General features: G+C 38.9%; 1 protein-coding gene across 12 annotated transcripts in view; it reads left to right on the top strand.

Annotated features, from left to right (window-relative positions):
* Positions 1 to 22,468, top strand: part of PRRC2C (proline rich coiled-coil 2C) — a 92,320-nt gene that overhangs the window by 10,598 nt on the left and 59,254 nt on the right. For 8 of the 12 annotated variants that reach the window (XR_003612273.2, XM_028122947.2, XM_028122942.2 and 5 more), the window contains exons 2-6: positions 9,846 to 10,007; positions 11,001 to 11,178; positions 12,831 to 12,940; positions 14,042 to 14,167; positions 16,666 to 16,889. Coding sequence is in view for 11 of the 12 variants with exons in the window: in XM_028122947.2 (XP_027978748.1) it covers positions 9,896 to 10,007; positions 11,001 to 11,178; positions 12,831 to 12,940; positions 14,042 to 14,167; positions 16,666 to 16,889 (750 nt within the window). In the remaining variant the exon portion in view is untranslated. The remainder of the gene's footprint in view (positions 1 to 9,845; positions 10,008 to 11,000; positions 11,179 to 12,830; positions 12,941 to 14,041; positions 14,168 to 16,665; positions 16,890 to 22,468) is intronic. The other 4 variants (XM_028122948.2, XM_028122943.2, XM_088017027.1 and 1 more) reach the window with 2 other exon arrangements.

Below are 22,468 nucleotides of genomic sequence, written 5' to 3'. Positions count from 1 at the left end.
AAGATTTTTATTTATTTATTTGAGAGAGAGCGAGAGTGAGAGAACACAAGCAGGGAGAGAAAAGAGATAGCGACAGCACGAGTGGGGAGGAGAGGGAGAAGCAGACTCCCTGCTGAGCAGGGAGCTCAGTGCAGTGCGGGGCTCGATCCCAGGACCCTGAGATCATGACCTGAGCCTAAGGCAGACACTTAACTGACTGAGCCACCCAGGCGCCCCTCTGTTGTTTTTATTAAATGAACAAAGCAATACATAGTAAGCTTGACTCAGTAAGCATTTAATAATTACTATTGGTGGAGCTTTTATACAATCATATTAAAATTGGCAGTTCCTTCTGCTGTCTTCCTTGTTCTCTTCCACCTTCTCCTGCTTTACTCTCTGGCTTAGACTTCCATGAAATGTTATTCTAACCATTTTCCTGGCAATATCTTCTTTTGCCTTGCTTTTCTTTACACATGTATGGCACAGCCTAATTCCTTATCATTCCAGCTGCTGTGTGCTTCCCACCACTCCCCACTCCTGATTGTGCTGCTGGGCATTAATGAGAGTCTTCAAACTGGACAGCCTTGGGAATACTTTATATCACTGGTCTCCAGCTTTTACTGGGGTGTCAGCACTGATTGTCAATGCCTCGTTTGCCTAGTTGTCTCTTTCCTCCCAGTTCTTTGCGAACCTTTTCCAGCCTTCTCACATTTCCTGTTATCTCCACTCAGTTGATGAGGACAGCATGTCTTTTTCATTTGTTCCTAGGAGTGCCTGATAATATAGTAGGCGCTGGATAAACATTTGTATGAACCAGTAGGGGAATCAAACATTTTGAGTTTGTAGTTCTGTCCAGAGATTTCAGTGGAGACATTTTGTACTATAGACAATTAAAAATGTATGTCTAAAGATTGTAGTTTGAAGGAAAGTTTTGGGAATTATCCTTAGTGAACAATAGATGAGATGGCCAAGGAAGAAAGCACATAGAGGGAGCTGGTAAAGAGAGATGGCAAAAAGCACGTTAACGTTTATGTAGAGGGATAGAAAAAAAGAGCTGTCAGAGAGTCACAGAAACCAAAGAATATGGTTTACACAGAATCTGTTTGCTTTTTATATTCGTATTGATACTTGACTATTACTTCTTACTTACTAGAGATTCTTTATTTGTTCAGTAAAACATTTGTTGAGTGCATATAGTATGCTCATCTGGTTGCAGGTTCTTTTTAATGTTTACTATTTAAATCAGTGGGACATTGTATTTCTTTTTTTTTTTAAGATTTTATTTATTTTCTGACAGAGACACAGCGAGAGAGGGAACACAAGCAGGGGGAGTGGGAGAAGGAGAAGCAGGCCTCCTGCAGAGCAGGGAACCTGACGTGGGGCCGGATCCCAAGACCCTGGGATCATGACCTGAGCCGAAGGCAGACGCTCAATGACTGAGCCACCCGGGCGCCCCGGGACATTGTATTTCATTTTCCAGAAGAACTAAATTCTCACATAAGATTAATGAGGAAAGAAAGGTAAACAGAGCTTGGATACTTAGAAACCCATGGTGGCCAGAAAGATAATTGTCATTTATTGAATTGAGCAGATTGGCAATTTGTGAAAGTGTGTTCTTTTTTTTTTCAGAGATGCTAGATTTTAAATATCACTAAAAATAATGTTTTTCATATTGAGTATTTTTAAATACTTTTGTAATGGTGAGTAACCATAGAATCTTACAATTTTTGAGACTGAAGGAATTTTAGAGATCATAGTTTATTTTGTCTTGATGTGGAACCCTTTACAGATTTTAAAAAAATTTTTAATCTATGATAGCTGTCCTTCATGAAAACCATCCTTTTGTAACCACTGTTGAGTGTCATCCTTTCATTTTGAAAGGTTGATATTTATATTATGACAAACCGCTGTCTTCCAAATTTCCCCTAGACCTTTTGGAAATTGTTTGCTTTTAAAATACTGCCTTTTTTCCTTCTTGATTTCTTCTTTCATCTTAACACTCCCCCGCCCAAAAAAAAATTGTTACAAGGTAATATATATTCATTGCTCAAATCTGGAAAATGCAGATGCTCATGTTTTGGTATATCAAATTTCAACGAAAAATGCTAGTTTCTTCCTGTCATTGCTCAGGGTCACAGAAATATGATTACTTTCTCTTCCCTTAAAGGGGGTGTATTTATTATTCAGTAGGCTCTTTTTGTAGACTGACCTTCAGACCCTAATGATTCAGATTTTTAGGTACATAGTAAGCAGGACAGTAATGTAAAAAAATATATATTCTTAATAGCATGCAAATAACAAAAAGCTTTAAAAAAAAAAGATTTTATTTATTTATTTGACAGAGAAAGAGAGCACCAGCGGGCAGAGGGAGAAGCAGGCTCCCTGCTGAGCAGAGAGCCCAATGCGGGGTTTGATCCCAGGACCCTGGGATCATGACCTGAGCCAAAGGCAGATGCTTAACCGACTGAGCCACCCAGGTGCCCCAAGCTTTTTTTTTTTTTTTTTTAATACCTATTTGACAGAGAGCACAGCAGGGGGAACGGCAGAGGGAGAGGGAGAAGCACGCTCCCTGGATCCCAGCACCCTGGGATCATGACCTGAGCAGAAGGCAGATGCTTAACTGACTGAGCAACCCATGCACCCCCAAAAAGCTTTTTAAAATTAAAAGTGATACAAGTAGAGGATAGAGATCCTTTGTTCTTCTGTGACTGTGCCGGTACATTTTTTGAAATCAGAATCTGACAAGTTGAAAAGAAATGCCCCTGTTGAGCTTATCAAGGATTTTTAAATTACTAATTGTGTAAATTGTACCATTTTATTACTTAAGATGTGGATCTGCAGAATGCAGCCATACCTTTTTTTTTAAAAGATTTTATTTATTTATTTGAGAGAGAGAATGAGATAGAGCATGAGGGGGGGAGGGTCAGAGGGAGAAGCAGACTCCCCTCCGAGCAGGGAGCCCAATGCGGGACTCGATCCCGGGACTCCAGGATCATGACCTGAGCCGAAGGCAGTCGCCTAACCACCTGAGCCACTCAGGCGCCCCTGCAGCCATACCTTTATTCAGCAACTGAGATTTTTTTAATTAATTTTCTTCAGTGGCCCTTCATGGCATTTAGAATAAACTGGGCAGTACTCCTTAGCCTAGCCTACTAGACTTCTGCCTACTCTGACTTCCTCTCCTGCCTCTCCCCATGACCTTTACACCTGAACCCTTTTATCCCAGATCAAAATTGGGTTCCCCCCCCCCAGTGGTTCTCAACTATGGTTATAGTGGCATACATTGGAGATATTGAGGGTTCAGTTCCAAACCAGTGTAATAAAGCAAATATTTCAATAAAGGGAATGGAATGAAATTTTTTTGGTTTCCCAGTGCATATGAAAAGTATGTTTGTGCTATATTGTAGTGTATTAATTGTGCAATAGCATTATGTTTTTTAATATCTTTTGTGTATGTTTTTTTTTTAAGATTTTACTTAATTATTTTAAAGAGAGAGAGAGACAGCATGAGCAGGAGTGGCAGACAGGGAGGGAGAGAGAGAATCTCAAGCAGAGTCCACCCTGAGCTTGGAGCCCAGCATGGGGCTTGATCCTAGGACCCTGAGATCATGACCTGAGCTGAAACCAAGAGTCCGATGCTTAACTGACTGAGCCACCCAGGTGCCCCAGCAATGTATATGCCTTAATTAAAATTTACTTTATTGCTAAAAATGCTAGCCATCATCTTAGCTTTCAGAGTTGTAATCTTTTTGCAGTGTAAGATTTTGCCTCCATGTTGATGGTTACTGACCGGATTATTTGTTGCAGCTTCTACATCAGCACTTGCTTCAGCTTGCACTTGTATGTTATAAAGTTGGCTTCTCTCCTTTAACCTCATTAACCAACCTCTTCCAGTTTCAAGTTTCTCTTTAGTTTCCTCACCTCTCTCAGCCTTCATAGAATTGAATAGAGAGTTAGGGCCTCACTCAGGATTGGGTTTTGGCCTAAGGGAACGTGGCTGTTTGATCGGAATCACTGAAACTTTTCTCCATGTCAGTGGTAAAGGTGTTGCACTTTCATTCCTGTGTCCACTGGAGTAGCACTTTTGATTTTATTTAAGAACTTTTATTTCGGGGCACCTGGGTGGCTCAGTTGTTAGCATCTGCCTTCGGCTCAGGTCATGATCCCAGGGTTAGCCTGGGATCGGGCCCCGTATGGGGCTCCCTGCTCAGCGGGAGGCCTGCTTCTCCCTCTCCCACTCCCCCTGCTTGTATTCCCTCTCTCTGTGTCTCTCTCTGTCAAATAAATAAATAAAATCTTTAAAAAAAAAAAAAACTTTTCTTTTGAATTTACAACTTGGCTAACTGGTGCCAGGGGCCTAGCTTTTGGCCTATCCCTTTCTCACTGAACTTAATCATTTCTAGCTTTTAATTTAAAGTGGAGAGACATGAGAATTTTCCTTTCACTTTAACACTTACAGACCATTGTAGGGTTATTAATTGGCCTAATTTCAATATTGTGTTCCGGGGAACAGCTGGTTGGTGGGCGGTCAGAACACACCCAACATTTATCAGTTAAGTTCACTGTCTTAGTTTGTGGTGCCCCAAAACAAGGATAAAAGTAACCTCAGAGATCACTGATCACAGATCACCAATAACAAATAAAATAATAATGAAAAAGTTCGAAATACGGGAATTACCAAAATGTGATACAGACGTGAAGTAAGCAAATGCTGTGGGAAAAATAGTGCTGACAGACTCGCTCATTTGATGCAGGGTTGCCCCAGACCTTCCATTTGTAAAAAACACTGTATCTGCAAAGCACAATAAAATGAGGTAATGCCTGTACTTAAGAGACACCTGAGGAGCCAGACCCAGTCTGAGAAATTCTGATTTAATTGGTCTGGCACAGGGACTATAGTATCTTTAAAAACCTTCCGGGATAAGTCTGCAGCCTGTTGTTGAGAACTACTGATTGATTTTTCTTCCCTCGTGTCATCTTTTCAGAGAGATCTTTCAGACCTTTGCCATTGTATCCAATCTCTTTCCCCTCTTCACTGTCCCTTTACCCAGCTGAGTTTTTTTTATTCTTGTATTTTTATTTACTTATTGTTAAAACTTCCATGAAGGCAGGGGCCCCATCTATCTTTCCATTATAGATCTTAACATCTAAGATAGGGTTTGGCAGCTTATTCTCAACACGTTTGTTGTATCTTGTTGAATGAATATTTGTCATTGTAGCAGTGAGGAGGCAATACCAGGTTTATTTCTGTGTAACCTGTAGAGGATTGCTTTGGGAAATTGTATTTCAGAGAATTTACTAAATCCTCCAGCAGGCTTTAAGAGGACATTGGTTTCATTATTTAAGGTTTTAGTATCTAAGGACAAACACACAGAAGGTATGTTATCCCTTGGAATCTTATGGATGTGAGTTAGGTTCTTATGCCAGTGCTCAAAAGGAAGAGATGTTACCATACTTGCAAGTACCTTTGATGGTGTAAGGAGCATTAATGACAGTTGTGTTATGCTCGATGAATATCACTTAACACACAGTAGTTATATGCATCTTTTTGTTATTTTCTCCCATTTTTATTTGCATAAACCACAAGGCAGGTAAGAAGTCAGATGAACCCACACCCATCAACTACTACACCCATCAACTACTTTTTGTTTACCTATAGTCTTTGTTATTATTCTTGCATATTTTAGATAATGTGTTACACCATTGAGGATAGATTTTTAAATTATTTTAATCATACGCATTTTTTCATCTTCTGGTCTTGAAACTAAATTTTTTCCTTTTCAAGTCATTGCTTTTAAAAACATTTGCAATTTTTTTCTTTTCTGTTACAAGACCAAATTGCATTTACTGTTTAGATATTGCAGTATGTATAACAGAGAGAGTCAAGTTGCTTACAATCAGGTGTATAGCTGCTGCAGCTAATTTGTAATATGGTTTTGTAGACTTTCATACTTGGCATATATATTGTATTTTTCAGTATTTAACATATATTATTTAAAAATCATACATACTTTTTAACATTGTCTTGAGCATCTTTCTGTACAAATCTCTGCTTGTTTTTATAAAGATCTCAAACTAAACATGTTTAAGACAGAACTCTTGCCTCGCCTTCTGCCCCATCGTCCCTAAATCTAGACTTCCTCACTTAACTTCATGTCTTGCTTTTCAAGCTCAAGACCAAAATTGTCCTTGTTTCCTCTTTCCTGGCCTCCTCTACCTAGTCTCTATTTTTCAACCACAGCTACATCATGTTGTGCCTAGGCTTCTGTAGTCTATGATGTTTCCATGTTCCACCTTTGGGCCCCCTACAGTCCCTTCTCTACATTGTAGCCAGGTTGTTTTTAAAAACCAAAGTCATGTCTCTGCTCAAAATGAATGCTCAGAATCGCATTGCTTTAAAGATAAAATTTAAAATTCTAATAGGCCTTCTCATCCAACCTGTTCTTTCCCTTTCAACTCTCCCTTTCTTACTAACTTCGACTTCACTAGCTTTTATGTTTTTGACCATGATAAGCATGTCAGGACTTTAGGGCCTTTGCATTTGCTTTTTCGTCAGCCTTGAAGCTGACTCCTTCCCCCATTAGATCCAAATCAGAAGGCTTTCCCTCAGAGAGGCCTTTAGTGATCAACTAATCTAAAATAATTACACTTTTTTTCCTCATATTGTCCTGTTTAGTTTCATTCATAGCATATGTCACCATCTGAAATAATCCTATTTACCTATATTTTGAATCTCCACATTAGAAAGTAAGACCCCTGAGAGCAGATTCTACTGTGCTGTCAAAGAATTCTTTATTTAACCCAAGGTTGCAAAGATTTTCTCCTTTTCTCTAGTTTTTACATTTTGTCTATGCTCCTTTTTAAAACAAAATTGAGATGTGACTAACATATAGCGTTGTGTAAGTTTGAGGTATACATGTTGATTTCATGCACTTACATATTGCAGAATAATTACTGCTGTAACATTAGCCGATACTCCCATCACATCAGTTATTTTTTGTGTGTAGTGAGAACATTTAAGATCTTGTCTCTTATCATCTTTGATGTATACAAGAAAGTATTTTGACTATAATCATAATGCTGTGCATTAGATCTCCAGAACATACACGTCTTCTAATTTCAAGTTTGTACCCTTTGCTATAGTCCATTTTGAGTTGTTTTGTATATGGTAGAAGTTATGAATCAGAATTCATTTTTTTATGTTATATATGCCTAATTGTTTCAGCACCATTTGTTAAGAAAACTGTCCCTTATTCACTGAATTTTCTTTGCATTTGTAAAAATCAGATGCCTGTATATATTTGTATTTCTATACTCTATTCTGTTTCATTGATCAGTCTTTTTTTTAGGCCAATACCACACGGTGTTCATGGCTGCTTAACAGATCATGAAATCAGGTGACATTGGTCCTCCAGCTTTATTCTTTTTAATTTAATTTTTTTAAGATTTTGTTTATTTGACAGAGAAAGACAGAGATAGCAACAGAAATAGTGAGAGAGAGCAGGGCGCCTGGGTGGCTCAGTTGGTTAAGCGACTGCCTTCGGCTCAGGTCATAATCCTGGAGTCCCGGGATCGAGTCCCACATCGGGCTCCCTGCTCAGCGGGGAGTCTGCTTCTCCCTCTGACCTTCTTCCCTCTCGTGCTCTCTATCTCTCATTCTCTCTCTCTCAAATAAATAAATAAAATCTTTAAAGAAAAAATAGAGAGAGCAGGGGGCGGGGAGAAGAGAGAGAAGCAGGCTCCCCCCTGAGCAGGGAGTCCAACTCCGGGCTCGATCCCCGATCCCAAGACCCTGGGATCATGACCTGAGCCAAAGGCAGACAGTTAACCAACTGAGCCACCCAGATACCCCGAACTTTATTCTTTTTAAAGTTCTTTTGGTTATTCTAGGTCCTGTCTATTTTTTAATAAATTTTAGAACCAGCTTGAAAATTCTACCACCCTCTCCCCCAGAAATTCCTTCTGTGATTTTGTTTGGAATTGATTTGAATCTATAGATCAATTTGGCAAGGAATCACAGTCTTACATATTGGGTCTTTTGACCCATGCACAGGGCATAGCATCATGTATCTAGGTCTTCTTTAATGTTCTATGGTTTTTAATATACTAATCTTGCACATTTTTTGTCGGATGTATTCCTAAGGATTTCATATTTTTAATTGCTAGTATAAGTTGTACTTTAAACTAAAAGTGCTCACACTAACTGGCAAAACCATTATAGTGGAATTGGTCTTTCTGATTTCTGTAGTCTTATTGCTTATGGCTACAAATTTTTTTTTTTTAAGATTTTATTTATTTATTTGACAGCGAGAGAGGGAACACAGGCAGGGGGAGTAGAAGAGGGAGAAGCAGGCTTCTTGCAGAGCAGGGAGCCCAATGCAGGGCTCCATCCCAGGACCCTGAGATCACGACCTGAGCCGAAGGCAGACGCTTAAGGACTGAGCCACCCAGGCGCCCCACAAATTCTTTGTTTTTAAAAATGCATATTTTTTTTTTTTAAAGATTTTATTTATTTATTTGACAGAGACATAGCAAGAGCAGAAACACAAGCAGAGGGAGTGGGAGAGGGAGAAGCAGGCTTCCTGCAGAGCAGGGAGCCTGATGTGGGACTCGATCCCAGGATCCCGGGATCGTGACCTGAGCCGAAGGCAGACGCTTAATGACTGAGCCACCCAGGTGCCCTAAAAATGCATATTCTTTTATAGCAGTTCGGTTAGGTACATTAAGGGATAGTTTGTCCTTGTCTTTTTTTTTTTAAGATTTTATTTATTTATTTGACAAAGAGATAGAGAGCACAAGTAGGCAGAGAGGCAGGCAGAGGGAGAGGGAGAAGCAGGCTCTCCACTGAGCATTGAGCCCCACCGTGGGGCTCGATCCCAGGACCCTGGGATCCTGACCCGAGCCGAAGGTAGCCGTTCAACCAGCTGAGCCACCCAGGCACCCCTGTCCTTGTCTTTTGATGGAATTATCATTTGACTCATTTATATTACAGTTATGTGTACTTGATTTATATTTTTTCCTGGTGTAGTAATACTCTAAAACATAAAAACAAGAGTGACTTATAAGCATATGAAAGCATATACTGCCTGAAAACAAGCATATAATTAATGGAGGAATGATGTTAATCCTCCTATCATATTTGCATTCCATATGCAGAAACTGATTGATGCCTGTTATCTCAAGCCTGTTAAATTGAATAGTATTTGTTAAATAGACAGTCTCCATAGATTTACTGTATTTGACCTATTCGTTTCAGTATGGGTTAAAATTCCCCTTTTTTTTTTTTTTTTTTTTAAGTAGACTCCACAGGCAGTGTGGGGCTTGAACACACAATTTTGAGCAGATCAAGGGTAGCATGCTCTACTGACTGAGCCAGCCAGGCGCCTCTGGATTAAAATTCTTATTCTCTACGATAACAGTTAAGCAGTTACAAACCATAAGTAACTAATATGTTCACTGAACGCAGGGTAATTTCGTTTGATTGATTTTGTTGTGTGTTCGTTCTTCAGATTTGACAGTATTAAACAAGTATGACATTATTATTGATACGAGTTACCGAAGATGGATTTCATCACTTTTTATTTTTCAGAATTTTGGGGGACATTTGAATTTACTGAGAGTTTTTTTTTTTTTTTTAAGATTTTATTTATTTGAGAGAGCGAGCATGAGCCGGGGGGACAGGGAGAGAGAGAGGCAGACTCTCTACTGAGCAAGGGATCCTGACATGGAACTCAGTCCCAGGACCCTGGTATCATGACCTGAGTCAAAGGCAGACACTCAACCAATGGAGCCACCCAGGCGCCCCTACTGAGAGTTTCTTTATGCTAAAATTTTCCTCATTTTTCTTTCTTATGTGTGTCTTAAAGGTTTGAAGGGGTGTGACAGGAGGTTTTGGACTCGATGAGTTTCCACCGAAATGTCGGAGAAGTCAGGCCAGAGCACAAAAGCAAAGGATGGGAAAAAGTATGCAACACTCAGTTTATTTAATACTTACAAGGGTAAATCTTTAGAAACTCAGAAAACCACAGGTGAGTAAAATCAAGTGGCATATTTTTATGATTTTCATGGTTTTGTTTTATTGCTATGATTGGTACTCTGGAGCTATTGCTATTAGGAGCTAGGATAAACCCATATTTATGCAACCCTATGTACATTGAGCCTTTTATGTGTGTACTCATTTTTCAGGGGATGAATTAAATGTCTTACAGTAGAAAGTTTATAATTTTTTTAAAAGGATTTTATTAGAGAGAGAGCTAGCAGGAGCGCATGAGCAGGGAGGGGCGCAGAGGAGAGGGAGAAGCAGGCTCCCTGCTGAGCGCAGAGCCTGTGGGGCTCCATCTGGAGACTCCAGGATCGTGACCTGAGATGAAGGCATAGAGGCAGATGCTTAACCAACTGAGCCACCATTTTCAGAGGCCCTAAAAATTGATAAATGTTTTAAAATATGTCTCTTTTTTCCTGTTTGTTGTCAGCAGAAAGTAGAACTATGTGGCTCCAAACGGAGACTTGGTCAATGAGATTAGTAGGCATAGGAATATACAGTAGTGGGTACTTACTCCTGCTTCTAGTTATGGAAGAGAGTCCTGGGATGTTTTGTTTTGTTTTTTGATACCTTGGGCCCACTATTTATAGTGAAAGGTGAAACCTGGACCATGTATGGTATATTAGCAGTGTTCATTATGAATGTAAAGTTCACGTATTTCTTCTCTAATATACTAAATTTTGAGTTTAAAATAGATTTCAGATTACAAAACCACTTAATTGCCTGTGTTTTCCTTTTCATAGTATATAGGGTTGTTAGAATGTTTAAGTCATCTTTTCAGTGGCTTGATAGGTTAATATAATTTCTATATTGGATTATTGTTGCAGGTGTGTGGCTTAGTTTTAAAATTCTTATTTTAAGATAAAAGGAAATAATAGTTCAAGATTCCATTGACACCTGTTGTCTTTCTATATTGTTTTAAGAATAAATTGAGCAATAAAATAGATGTTCAAAGAAAGTTGATGTTATTGATCTTTAGTTGCAGCTCGACATGGATTACAGAGTCTTGGAAAAGTTGGTATTTCACGGCGTATGCCTCCACCTGCTAACCTCCCAAGTCTCAAAGCAGAAAACAAAGGCAATGACCCTAATGTGAACATTGTACCTAAAGATGGCACTGGATGGGCATCCAAACAAGAGCAGCATGAAGAAGAAAAGTGAGTCAAAGTCAACTAAAAAATGAAACTATTTCTTTGTAGGGAACTTTTTTTTTTTTAAGATTTTATTTTTAAGTAATCTCCACACCCAGCGTGGGGCTCAAACCCACAACCTCGAGATCAAGAGTTGCATGCTGCAGTGACTGAGCCAGCCAGGCACCCTGTCGGGAACTTCTGTTTGAGTTTGTTCTCTGTGCTAGACGTTGAACTATGTATGTTAGGTATCTCAGGCCATTTGAAGTCATTTACATAGTCACCTTTTGATGAATTTTTTGTGTGTGTGAGTAGGTTTAGTGGCAGTATTTCCATGTGTCAAGGTAGAACAGATGACGGAATTGCTAATCACAGCTTTTCTTATGTACTGTGTCAGGCTCCCTCGAACCCCCACCATATCAGGCATTCACTTTCTAATATAATTAAGAGTTGATTCTATTAAATAATTTCCATGATGCTAAGAATTTCTGTCTGCCTGGTTCACTGAAACTATACCTGATGCACATTTTAAGTGCTCAAGTAATACTATTTAAATGAATAAAGAATTAGCAAGCAGGCTACGATAGAATTAATAATGTCCCTTTTAATCATTCAGCATATATTTAGCATTCTGTATGTCAGGGATTATGCAAAGCTCTTAATTTCTTGAATGACCAAGTGAAGTAGTGGTAATTTAGAAAAATAATACAAGTAATTGGGTACTTGATGCTTTTTGCCTGTATCTGTTATCAAATTTCTGTACTCCTATTTGGGGAGCTTTATATAGTAAATTTGACTTTACTTGGATAAAACTTGTCAAAGACATTGTTCTCTGTTTCTTAGTTGTTGTAGATTTATTTTGTAGTAGCAAGCCAGTTACAAGGTCTGAGTGTACCAGAAATATATTGCCTCTCTTAAGTCTCTTAACTACTACCTTTTTCATTTTCAAGCATTAACTCATTACAAAGATTGACTAAAACTGTAGATTCTTTTAAAACACCTTTTACTCGGGCACCTGGGTGGCTCAGTCATTTAAGTGTCCAACTCTTGACTTTGGCTCAAATCATGATCTCAGGGTTCTGAGATCGAGCCCTGCATCAGGCTCTGTACTGGGCGTGGAGCCTGCTTAAGATTCTCTCTCTGCCCCTCCCCCCCAACCCCACCCCTCCAAAAACAAAACAAAACAAAACACCTTTTACTCTTGGGGAGGTATCAGGCAAGTTGCTGTTACCTCTTTGAATAACAGTAATAAGTACAGTGGTGAACCTGTTGACTGTCAGATGGAGAGTTTCCTTAGCTTTAGCCCTGGCTAAGTCCACCAGTCCAGACAGTATGTATACCTATAATGTTATTTCTAATTATATATAAATGTTTACTTCTTTAAAATAGATTTTGGTAGCTATACTCAGTAATGAGTGTTTCTTTTTTTCTTTTTTACAAAATGAAAAACAAGTAAAGCTATCTTCTCCTTGGGTTATTAAAAGAAAGAAATGAAAGGGGATGAAAAGAGCTATACTTTATTTAAAGGAATGTTGCAGAGGAAAAGCGTTTGAGAGATGCATCTATGAGTAAATATGTAGCCAAAACAGTTATACACAAATTTACCTTAACTACGATATTCATTTTTATTTTATTTGAACATACAGTATGTGAAATAATGGATTCATATTTTTTTTAAGAACACCAGAAGTTCCACCAGCACAGCCAAAACCTGGGGTTGCAGCTCCCCCAGAAGTAGCACCTGCTCCCAAATCTTGGGCCAGTAACAAGCAAGGTGGGCAAGGAGATGGTAAGTGGACATAAGCTGGGGAAACTCGCTAGGTTTGATAGTTACTGAACAGCCATGCAGGAGATAAGGGGTGGATTTTGACAGGGGCAGAAAACGTTGTCAAGGATATACTCAGGTCCTAAAAAACGGTCCTTCTTTCAACTGTTGGGGTAGTTAAGTTTCAGTGCCAAGATCCATGTATGAGCCAATGATAGGGATTTAAAAAGGAGTCTTTAAGATACTCTCCCACATTGTTTTTATCTTCACCCTACATGACCAGAAAAAACTTTGTACCTTCTGCTCTTTGGGGCATAAAAGTACCCAGATACTGTATAAATGGCTAGAAGCTATATTTATCACCATCTGTGCTCCCTAACCTCTTCTGTTTCAAACATGTGCTACTCAGGATTTCCATGGTAGAGAAGACCTAGACAGTAGCTATAAAGCATGGTAGCTGTAATACTACCCACCTAAGGAATGATGGACTCCCTAGCAGAATTTAAATTTTCCACTTGCAAAACAGGGAAGGTCTATAAAACATTGTATAGAAAATCTACGCCCTATCTATGCCCTCAAGTTAATAAAATCAGATCTTTTAATTTAATAGAAGTATATAAATAAATAGGCAAGTAGGTAGGTAGATGGGTGAATGGGTGACTAATGAGGTGCAGTCAGTATCTCAGTGATAAATTTAGTGAAGGCATTTTAGCCTCATTGTGATACTTGCAGTGTTGATTCATATATTGTTTCAGTAATACTGTTTGGTTCTTAGAGTTATTAGCAAAAGAGTTTGACTTTTTGAAAAATGTAAGGAGTTATTGTAAAAGAAAAACAGGAGTGAAATTCTCATTTTCCTTATCTTCAATGAGTCCTGAACAATGTCTGGCAGATTCCTTTCTTAGATTTTTATCTCCTCATGGCTGTTCATTAACTTTCCAAGGGATTCTAATTCTAAATAAATGTTAAAGTTTTATGGATACAAACAGTGGAATAATTATATATATAGAATTATATATATATATGGAATAATTTATCAGAAAAGCAGAGTCCTCTATCGTGGGAGGGTTTTTTCATTATCTTCAGTATAAAAATTACATTTAATGTTTTAAAAAAAATCTGTAGGAATCCAGGTGAATAGTCATTTTCAGCAAGAATTTCCCAGCCTGCAGGCAGCTGGGGATCAGGAAAAAAAAGAAAAAGAAACAAGTGATGACAATTATGGACCTGGACCCAGTTTACGCCCACCAAGTAAGAATACTTTTTATTTCATAGAAATAGTGAATGAGATCATATTTGTATTTTATTTTGTAACATAACCCACCCAATATTATTGTATGTGTGACTTACCTCCTTTGAAAAGACAGAGTAACTGCTGTCATTCCGGTGTGGTTTTCACATGCACAGCATTGGTATAACTTAGAGAACATGTTGGGGCGCCTGAGTGGCTCAGTTGACTGCCTTCGGCTCAGGTCGTGATCCTGGAGTCCCGGGATCAAGTCCCGCATCGGGCTCCCTGCTCGGCAGGGAGTCTGCTTCTCCTTCTGACCCTCTTCTCTCTCGTGCTCTCTATCTCTCATTCTAATCTCTCTCTCAAATAAATAAATAAAATCTTAAAAAAAATAATAAAATAAAAGAACATGTTGGAAATGTACATCTTGGGCCTCACACCCAACCCACTAAATTAGAAATCTGCATTTTAACAAGATTCCTGGGTGAGTTCTTTGCACATTAATATTGGTCATTTTTACAGTAGTAAAAATTTGGAACCAACCCCTCTAATATGCAAATATTTATTTGTAAATCATATCCATTTATCTGCTACTCTGTTAACATTCGGTGATCCTGTGCTTTCTGAACTCACACCAAAGAACCAAATAAATTTGGATAGTAAGAAATACTTGTATTATGGACATAAAGGAAGAGCTAAAAATAGAAATATAAAATCCTTGAGATTAAGTGTCTTATTTATTAATTATATTAGTTTTCTATTGTCTTTACCAAATATCTGAAAGGATCCTGTATACATGGGAGATTTCTCTTTTCGGTGATGGTTACAAATCTGTATTTCTGATAACCTAATACATTTCATACTTCTTATGGCTCATTTCTTGTCTGGGTAAATCATCTTTTCTTATTTTTATTTTTAATTGTTACATAGTTGATGTATTTATATTAGAAATAGATTGTCAGCTGTATTTTCTTTATTTTTTTAAGATTTTTTTATTTTTAATTTTAAGTAACTTCTACACTCAACATGGGGCTTGAACTTAGAACCCTGAGATCAGGAGTTCCATGCTGTACCCACTGAGCCAGCCAGGCACCCCTCTATTATTTTCTTGTTCAGTTGATTTTCACCAGTTATCTGTTCCTGCAGAGCAGATTTGGCAGCTTAAAACAACAACTGAACTAGACTTAATGATTTCACACAGTATCCAAGGGTCAAAGAATCTTTGAGCTGCTTAGCTAGGAGTTGTGGCACAGGAACTCTCTCAACAACCTTGCAGTATGTCATCTAATGCTGACTTGACAGGGCTACTATTCCAGGCTCACTCGTGGTAGCTCTTTTGTGTGTGGGCTGCTCACAGCATTGCTTCCCCAGATAAAGTAAAGAGTGACAGGACTACTCCCACTCAGGATGGAAGCCCAGTCTTTTATAACTTAACCCCATAAGAGACACGTCATCACTGCTGCTTTATTCTGTAGGTAACACAAACCAATCCTGGTACAGGGTGTGAATACCAGGAGGTAGAAACCCATTTTGGGTCATCTTAGAGGCTACCTACCAAAGAGATATCCTTATAAAATCATTTACCTATTTTACTGAGTGTAGTTTTACCAGATACTATAGTCACTAAATTTGCCCGCTTGGGCACATGTAACTAGCCATAGTAGCCTGAAAACAGATAAGGGCATTACTGTCACCACAGGACTCCCAACCCTCTTCCCTCAGGACACCTCCAGGTATAACAGTGACTTTAATCTCTATAACAAATAACGGTAAAGCTCAATAGAAAAGTTTTTTTTTTTTTAAGATTTTATTTTTTATTTATTTGACACGGAGAGAGACAACAAGAGAGGGAACACAAGCAGGGGGAGTGGGAGAGGGAGAAGCAGGCTTCCCACGGAGCAGGGAGCCCAAGGCGGGGCTCGATCCCAGGACCCTGGGATCACGACCTGAGCCAAAAGCAGGCGCTTAACGATTGAGCCACCCCTCAATAGAGAAGTTCTAATATTTTCTTCCCCAACCCCAGTATTTGCTTTTGGTGGTACCCTCTGTGGTACATTTGCTCTGCTTTGGAAGCCACTGTTCTTGATATCCCAAACACTTTGAAAGCAGTAGGACATAGATTAGATTTTCACTACTCCTTCACTGTGTTTTGTTACTCTGTTGAATTGTGTAATGTGCCTAGTTTGATTTCACTGTATTCCATTTTCAGCTTTTTTCTTATGCCCCTCCCCCTTTTTAATTTCAATTCTAAATTCTGTGGAGCTGTTTCTTTGTTTTATTTATTTATTTTTTTAATATCTATTTATTTGACAAGAGAGAGAGACAGCAAGAGAGGGAACACAAGCAGGGGGAGTGGGAGAGGGAGAAGCAGGCTTCCCGCGGAGCAGGGAGCCCGATGTGGGGCTCGATCCCAGGACCCCGGGATCATGACCTGAGCCGAAGGCAGACGCTTAACGACTGAGCCACAGGCACCCTGTTTCTTTGTTTTAATTGAATTTCTTACCTCTCTCCATACCAGATGTTGCTTGTTGGAGAGATGGTGGTAAGTCTGCTGGATCACCTTTGACATCTGACCAAGATGAAAAGCTCTCTGGCCAGGATGAAAGCACGGCTGGAACATCAGAACAAAATGATATCCTCAAAGTGGTGGAAAAGAGGATAGCTTGTGGTCCTCCACAGGCTAAACTGAATGGACAGCAGCCTGCTCTTGCTTCCCAGTACAGAGCTATGATGCCTCCTTATGTAAGTATTGTTAAAGAGGCAAGTTGTTAAATAAGAGGTTTTTGCTCTGGGTTCCATGGAGAGAATTAGAATGGGGAAAAGTTTGGGTCTTTATTTGCATTAACATCTAACTAAAAATTAGCATTTTCCTTGATTATGGATGCAGGAAATAAATCACAGAAGTATCAGGAGTACCCTAGTTTTTATCATTAATAGGGATCATATTTATTTTCATTTCCTATCATATTGTGAATATGGCAAAATACACTCAGTAATACTTCAAAGTAGTTATTAGACCCATGGGTAGCCCCACTTGTTATTTAATGAAAGCACATACATTACCATATCATAAATTTGCTTTTTAAATACTGTGTTAACAAAATTTTAGCATAATTGTTTTCTTTTGTAGTACTCTGTGTTTTAGATTATGTATTTAAAACATTTCTATGAGAAGAGATTTCATAGGATTGACCAGACTGCCAAGGGGGGTTGTTCATGGCACAAAAAAGGTTAATATGTGCTTTAGCTTTAAAGTTTTTATTGGTAAACATACCTTTTACATTCTTTTTAATTTCTCACTATGGAATATTTTGAACATATGCAAAAACAAATAATAGTACAGTGAGCCCCCCCCTTCTTCTATATCTACCACCCATCTTCAGTAGTTATCAACTTGTGGTTAGTCTTGGTTCAGCTATTTCCCACCACCTCCAGTTACTGAAGCAACATTTTAGATACATCGTTTCATCCATATATGTTTTAGGTTGTATTTTAAAACATAAAAACTAGGAGAAAAATCCACCATGGCATTATCACACCTAAAAGGAAAGTTTTGGTTTTTTATCTAAAAAAAAAAAAAAATTTTTTTTAAAGATTGATTTATTTATGGGTTGGACAGAGAGAGGAGGAAGGGGAGTCTTTTTTTTTTTTTTAAGATTTTGTTTATTTGAGAGAGAATGAGAGAGAGAGAGCACGAGAGGGAAGAGGGTCAGAGGGAGAAGCAGACTCCCTGCTGAGCAGGGAGCCCAATGTGGGACTCGATCGCGGGACTCCAGGATCATGACCTGAGCTGAAGGCAGTCGCTTAACCAACTGAGCCACCCAGGCGCCCGAGGAGGGGGAGTCTTACGCAGACTCTGCCCTGAGTGCAGAGCCTGGCATGGGCTCGATCTCATGACCCTGAGATCACAGCCTGAGCCGAAACCAAGAGTCAGACATGCGACGGACTGTGCCACCCAGGCGCCCCTAAAAAAAGTTTTTAAAAACATCAAGTCAGTATCCCGATTTCTCTGGCTTTCTCATGATTAGGATCAAAATAACATCTATTATTTGAGATTGATATTTTTCTTAGGAATCCTGTTGCCTTTGGTTACTTCTTTCCCTCCATCTCCCTCACTCTCTCTTTTTTGGAGGGGAGCTTGTTACTTATTTGTTATCCTGTGGAGTTTTTCATAGTCTGGATTTTGCTGATTCTATTTTTGTAGTTTTATTTAATATATATTTGTGACCCATATATTTCTGTAAATTAATAGGTAGATTTGGTGCCCTCAAACGTTTGTTTGCTGTCAGCCTTCTGTGAAATGATAGGGTAAACTACATGTGCCCAAGTAAATAAATTAACATTTTTCAGGAGACCATTAATCTCAAAAGAGAGTAAGGGTCTGGTTCTTATACTTATTTTTATTTATGACTTAATTCCTAAGTATTCAGGCACTAAATTTCCATATTTTTTCATATTTTCTTTGTATTTAATTATTCTAGGGGAGAGGAGGGAAATAAATAATTAAAAAAATATATTTTTTTAATTTAGGAGCATGATAAAAATCAGTCATATAAGCATATAAGAAAAATTATTGAAAAATTATTTACACCAAACTACTTGTCTCCAAATTGTTCTTCCAAAGACCCCTGAATTTTCAGGCCTGGGGTTTGGGATGGTTGAAGGGAAAGTTTTAAAAGGGGAGACCAAGCAGGCTTTTTTCCAGTTTCATCAATCATTTTATAGTTCCACTAACAAAAACATTTTTTGTTATGTTAATCACCATACATTACATCATCAGTTTTTGATGTAGAGTTCCGTGATTCATTGCTTGTGCACAACACCCAGTGCTCCATGCAGAATGTGCCCTCTTTAATACCCATCACCAGGCTAACCCATCGCCCTACCCTCTTCCCCTCTAGAACCCTCAGTTTGTTTTTCGAAGTCCATCGTCTCTCATGGTTCGTCTCCCCCTCCGACTTACTCCCCTTCATTCTTCCCTTCCTGCTATCTTCTTCTTTTTCTTTTTTCTTAAAATATGTTGCATTATTTGTTTCAGAAGTACAGATCTGTGATTCAACAGTCTTGCACAATTCACAGCACTCACCATAGCACATACCCTCCCCAATGTCTGTCACCCAGCCACCCCATCCCTCCCACCCCCCACCACTCCAGCAACCCTCAGTTTGTTTCCTGAGATTAAGAATTCCTCGTATCAGTGAGGTCATATGATACATGTCTTTCTCTGATTGACTTATTTCACTCAGCATAACACCCTCCAGTTCCATCCATGTCGTTGCAAATGGCAAGATCTCATTCCTTTTGATGGCTGCATAATATTCCATTGTGTATATATACCACATCTTCTTTATCCATTCATCTGCCGATGGACATCTTGGCTCTTTCCATAGTTTGGCTATTGTGGACATTGCTGCTATAAACATTGGGCTGCACGTACCCCTTCGGATCCCTACATTTGTATCTTTGTGGTAAATACCCAGCAGTGCAATTGCTGGATCGTGTGGTAACTCTATTTTCAACTGTTTGAGGAAACTCCATACTGTTTTCCAGAGGGGTTGTACCAGCTTGCATTCCCACCAACGGTGTAGGAGGGTTCCCCTTTCTCCACATCCCCGCCGACATCTGTCGTTTCAGACTTGTTAATTTTAGCCATTCTGAGTGGTGTGAGGTGGTATCTCATTGAGGTTTTGATTTGGATTTCCCTGATGCCGAGCGATGTTGAGCACTTTTTCATGTGTCTCTTGGCCATTTGGATGTCTTCTTTGGAAAAATGTCTGTTCATGTCTTCTGCCCTTTTCTTGATTGGATTATTTGTTCTTTGGGTTTTGAGTTTAATAAGTTCTTTATAGATTTTGGATACTAGCCCTTTATCTGATATGTCATTTGCAAATATTTTCTCCCATTCTGTCGGTTGTCTTTTGGTTTTGTGGACTGTTTCTTTTGCTATGCAAAAGCTTTTTATCTTGATGAAATCCCAATAGTTCATTTTTGCCCTTGCTTCCCTTGCCTTTGGCGATGTTTCTAGGAAGAAGTTGCTGTGGCTGAGGTCGAAGAGGTTGCTACCTGTGTTCTCCTTTAGGATTTTGATGGACTGCTGTCTCAAGTTTAGGTCTTTCAACCATTTGGAGTCTATTTTTGTGTGTGGTGTAAGGAAATGGTCCAGTTTCATTCTTCTGCATGTGGCTGTCCAATTTTCCCAACACCATTTGTTGAAGAGACTGTCTTTTTCCCATTGGACATTCTTTCCTGCTTTGTCAAAGATAAGTTGACCATAGAGTTGAGGGTCCATTTCTGGGCTCTCGATTCTGTTCCATTGATCTATGTGTCTGTTTTTGTGCCAGTCCCATACTGTCTTGATGATGACAGCTTTGTAATAGAGTTGGAAGTCCGGAATTGTGATGCCGCCAGCTTTGCTTTTCTTTTTCAGTATTCCTCTGGCTATTCAGGGTCTCTTCTGGTTCCATACAAATTTTAGGATTCTTTGTTCGATTTCTTTGAAAAAAGTGGATGGTATTTTGATGGGGATTGCATTGAATGTGTAGATTTCTCTAGGTAGCATTGACATCTTCACAATATTGGTTCTCCCAATCCATGAGCATGGAACGTTTTTCCATTTCTTTGTGTCTTCTGCAATTTCTTTCATGAGTATTTTATAGTTTTCTGAGTACAGATCCTTTGCCTCTTTGGTTAAATTTATTCCTAGGTATCTTATGGTTTTGGGTGCAATTGTGAATGGGATCGACTCCTCGATTTGTCTCTCTTCTGTCTTGTTGTTGGTGTATAGGAATGCCACTGATTTCTGTGCATTGATTTTATATCCTGCTACTTGACTGAATTCCTGTATGAGTTCTAGCAGTTTTGGGGTGGAGTCTTTTGGGTTTTCCACATAAAGTATCATATCATCTGCAAAGAGTGAGAGTTTGACTTCCTCTTTGCCGATTTGGATGCCTTTGATTTCTTTTTGTTGTCTGATTGCTGTGGCTAGGACTTCTAATACTATGTTGAATAGCAGTGGTGAGAGTGGACATCCCTGCCGCGTTCCTGACCTCATTGAGAATGATATTTGCTGTAGGTTTTTCATAGATGGCTTTTATGATATTGAGGTATGTACCCTCTATCCCTATACTCTGAAGAGTTTTGATCAAGAAAGGATGCTGTACTTTGTCAAATGCTTTTTCTGCATCTATTGAGAGGATCATATGATTCTTGTTCTTTCTTTTGTTAATGTGTTGTATCACGTTGATTGATTTGCGGATGTTTTTAAAACCATCACTATATATTGAGAATTTAAAGATTGTTTCTACACTTATTTTTGTGGCAAATTCCTAAATTTTAAGCATTTAATACATCAAATTAATCTCTATGTCTGACTAATCAGCAGAAGAGGGATCTAATGAAACTTTACCTGTGCACATTTGCCTCCAACTGTGTTTTTGCTAACTTTCAGTACAGGATGATGTAACCAAAAATTCTCAGCATTCGCCAGACTAAAAGCTTCTCCATCTGAGCTTCAGCTGCTGCTTAACTTAAAATTAACTTGCTCTAACCCTACTTAGAAATGCATCTTTAGATGGAATGATCATATAAACAGCCTTTCTTCAAGTACAGAGTAATTTCTTTACCTAACAGGTTTTGTTTTGTTTTTTTTTTAAAGAAAAGCTAATCTATTTCAGGATGTAAATTACGTGTTTAAGGTAATACAGTCTTTTCTTTCTTGCCTGCCTTCCTTCCCTTCTCACTCCCTCCCACCCTCTCTCCTTTCTTTTTTCCCCCTCTTTCCTTCTTTTTCTTTCTTTTCTTTCTTTTCTTTTCTTTTCTTTTCCTTCTTGTATTTTGACCTGGTTATAAGCAAATAGCTAGAAGCACATCTTTTGACATTTGTTCCCTTCTCTTGGCGGTGTTGTCTTCATACTCTAACTTCTCCTAAACTTCACTTCTCAAATCCAAGTTCCCATAGAGAGCAACATCCTTGTACCTCAGCTTATGATAATGATCTGTATATTAGCTTGAATCAGAATCCACCTATTTCCAACCCTTGGGAAATCTCCCATACCCACTATCTTCCTCACTCCCCTGGATTATGGACCATACTTTTATCTAAACTGAGTTTCTCGGGGCACCTGAGAGGCTCAGTCGTTAGGCGTCTGCCTTCGGCTCCAGTCATGATCCCAGGGTCCTGGGATTGAGCCCTGCATCTGGCTCCCTGCTTGGCGGGAAGCCTGGTTCTCCCACTCCCCGTTTGCGTTCCCTGTCTTGCTTTCTCTCTCTCTGTCAGATAAATAAACTAAAATCTTTAAAATAAACTGAATTTCTCTTTACCA

This window comes from Eumetopias jubatus, unplaced genomic scaffold (assembly GCF_037043125.1).
Source record: "Eumetopias jubatus isolate StellerSeaLion01/CBP00866 unplaced genomic scaffold, mEumJub1_p1.0 scaffold_12, whole genome shotgun sequence".
In the NCBI taxonomy this organism is placed as follows: Eukaryota; Metazoa; Chordata; class Mammalia; order Carnivora; family Otariidae; genus Eumetopias; species Eumetopias jubatus.
This window is presented reverse-complemented; position numbering and strand designations above follow the sequence as displayed.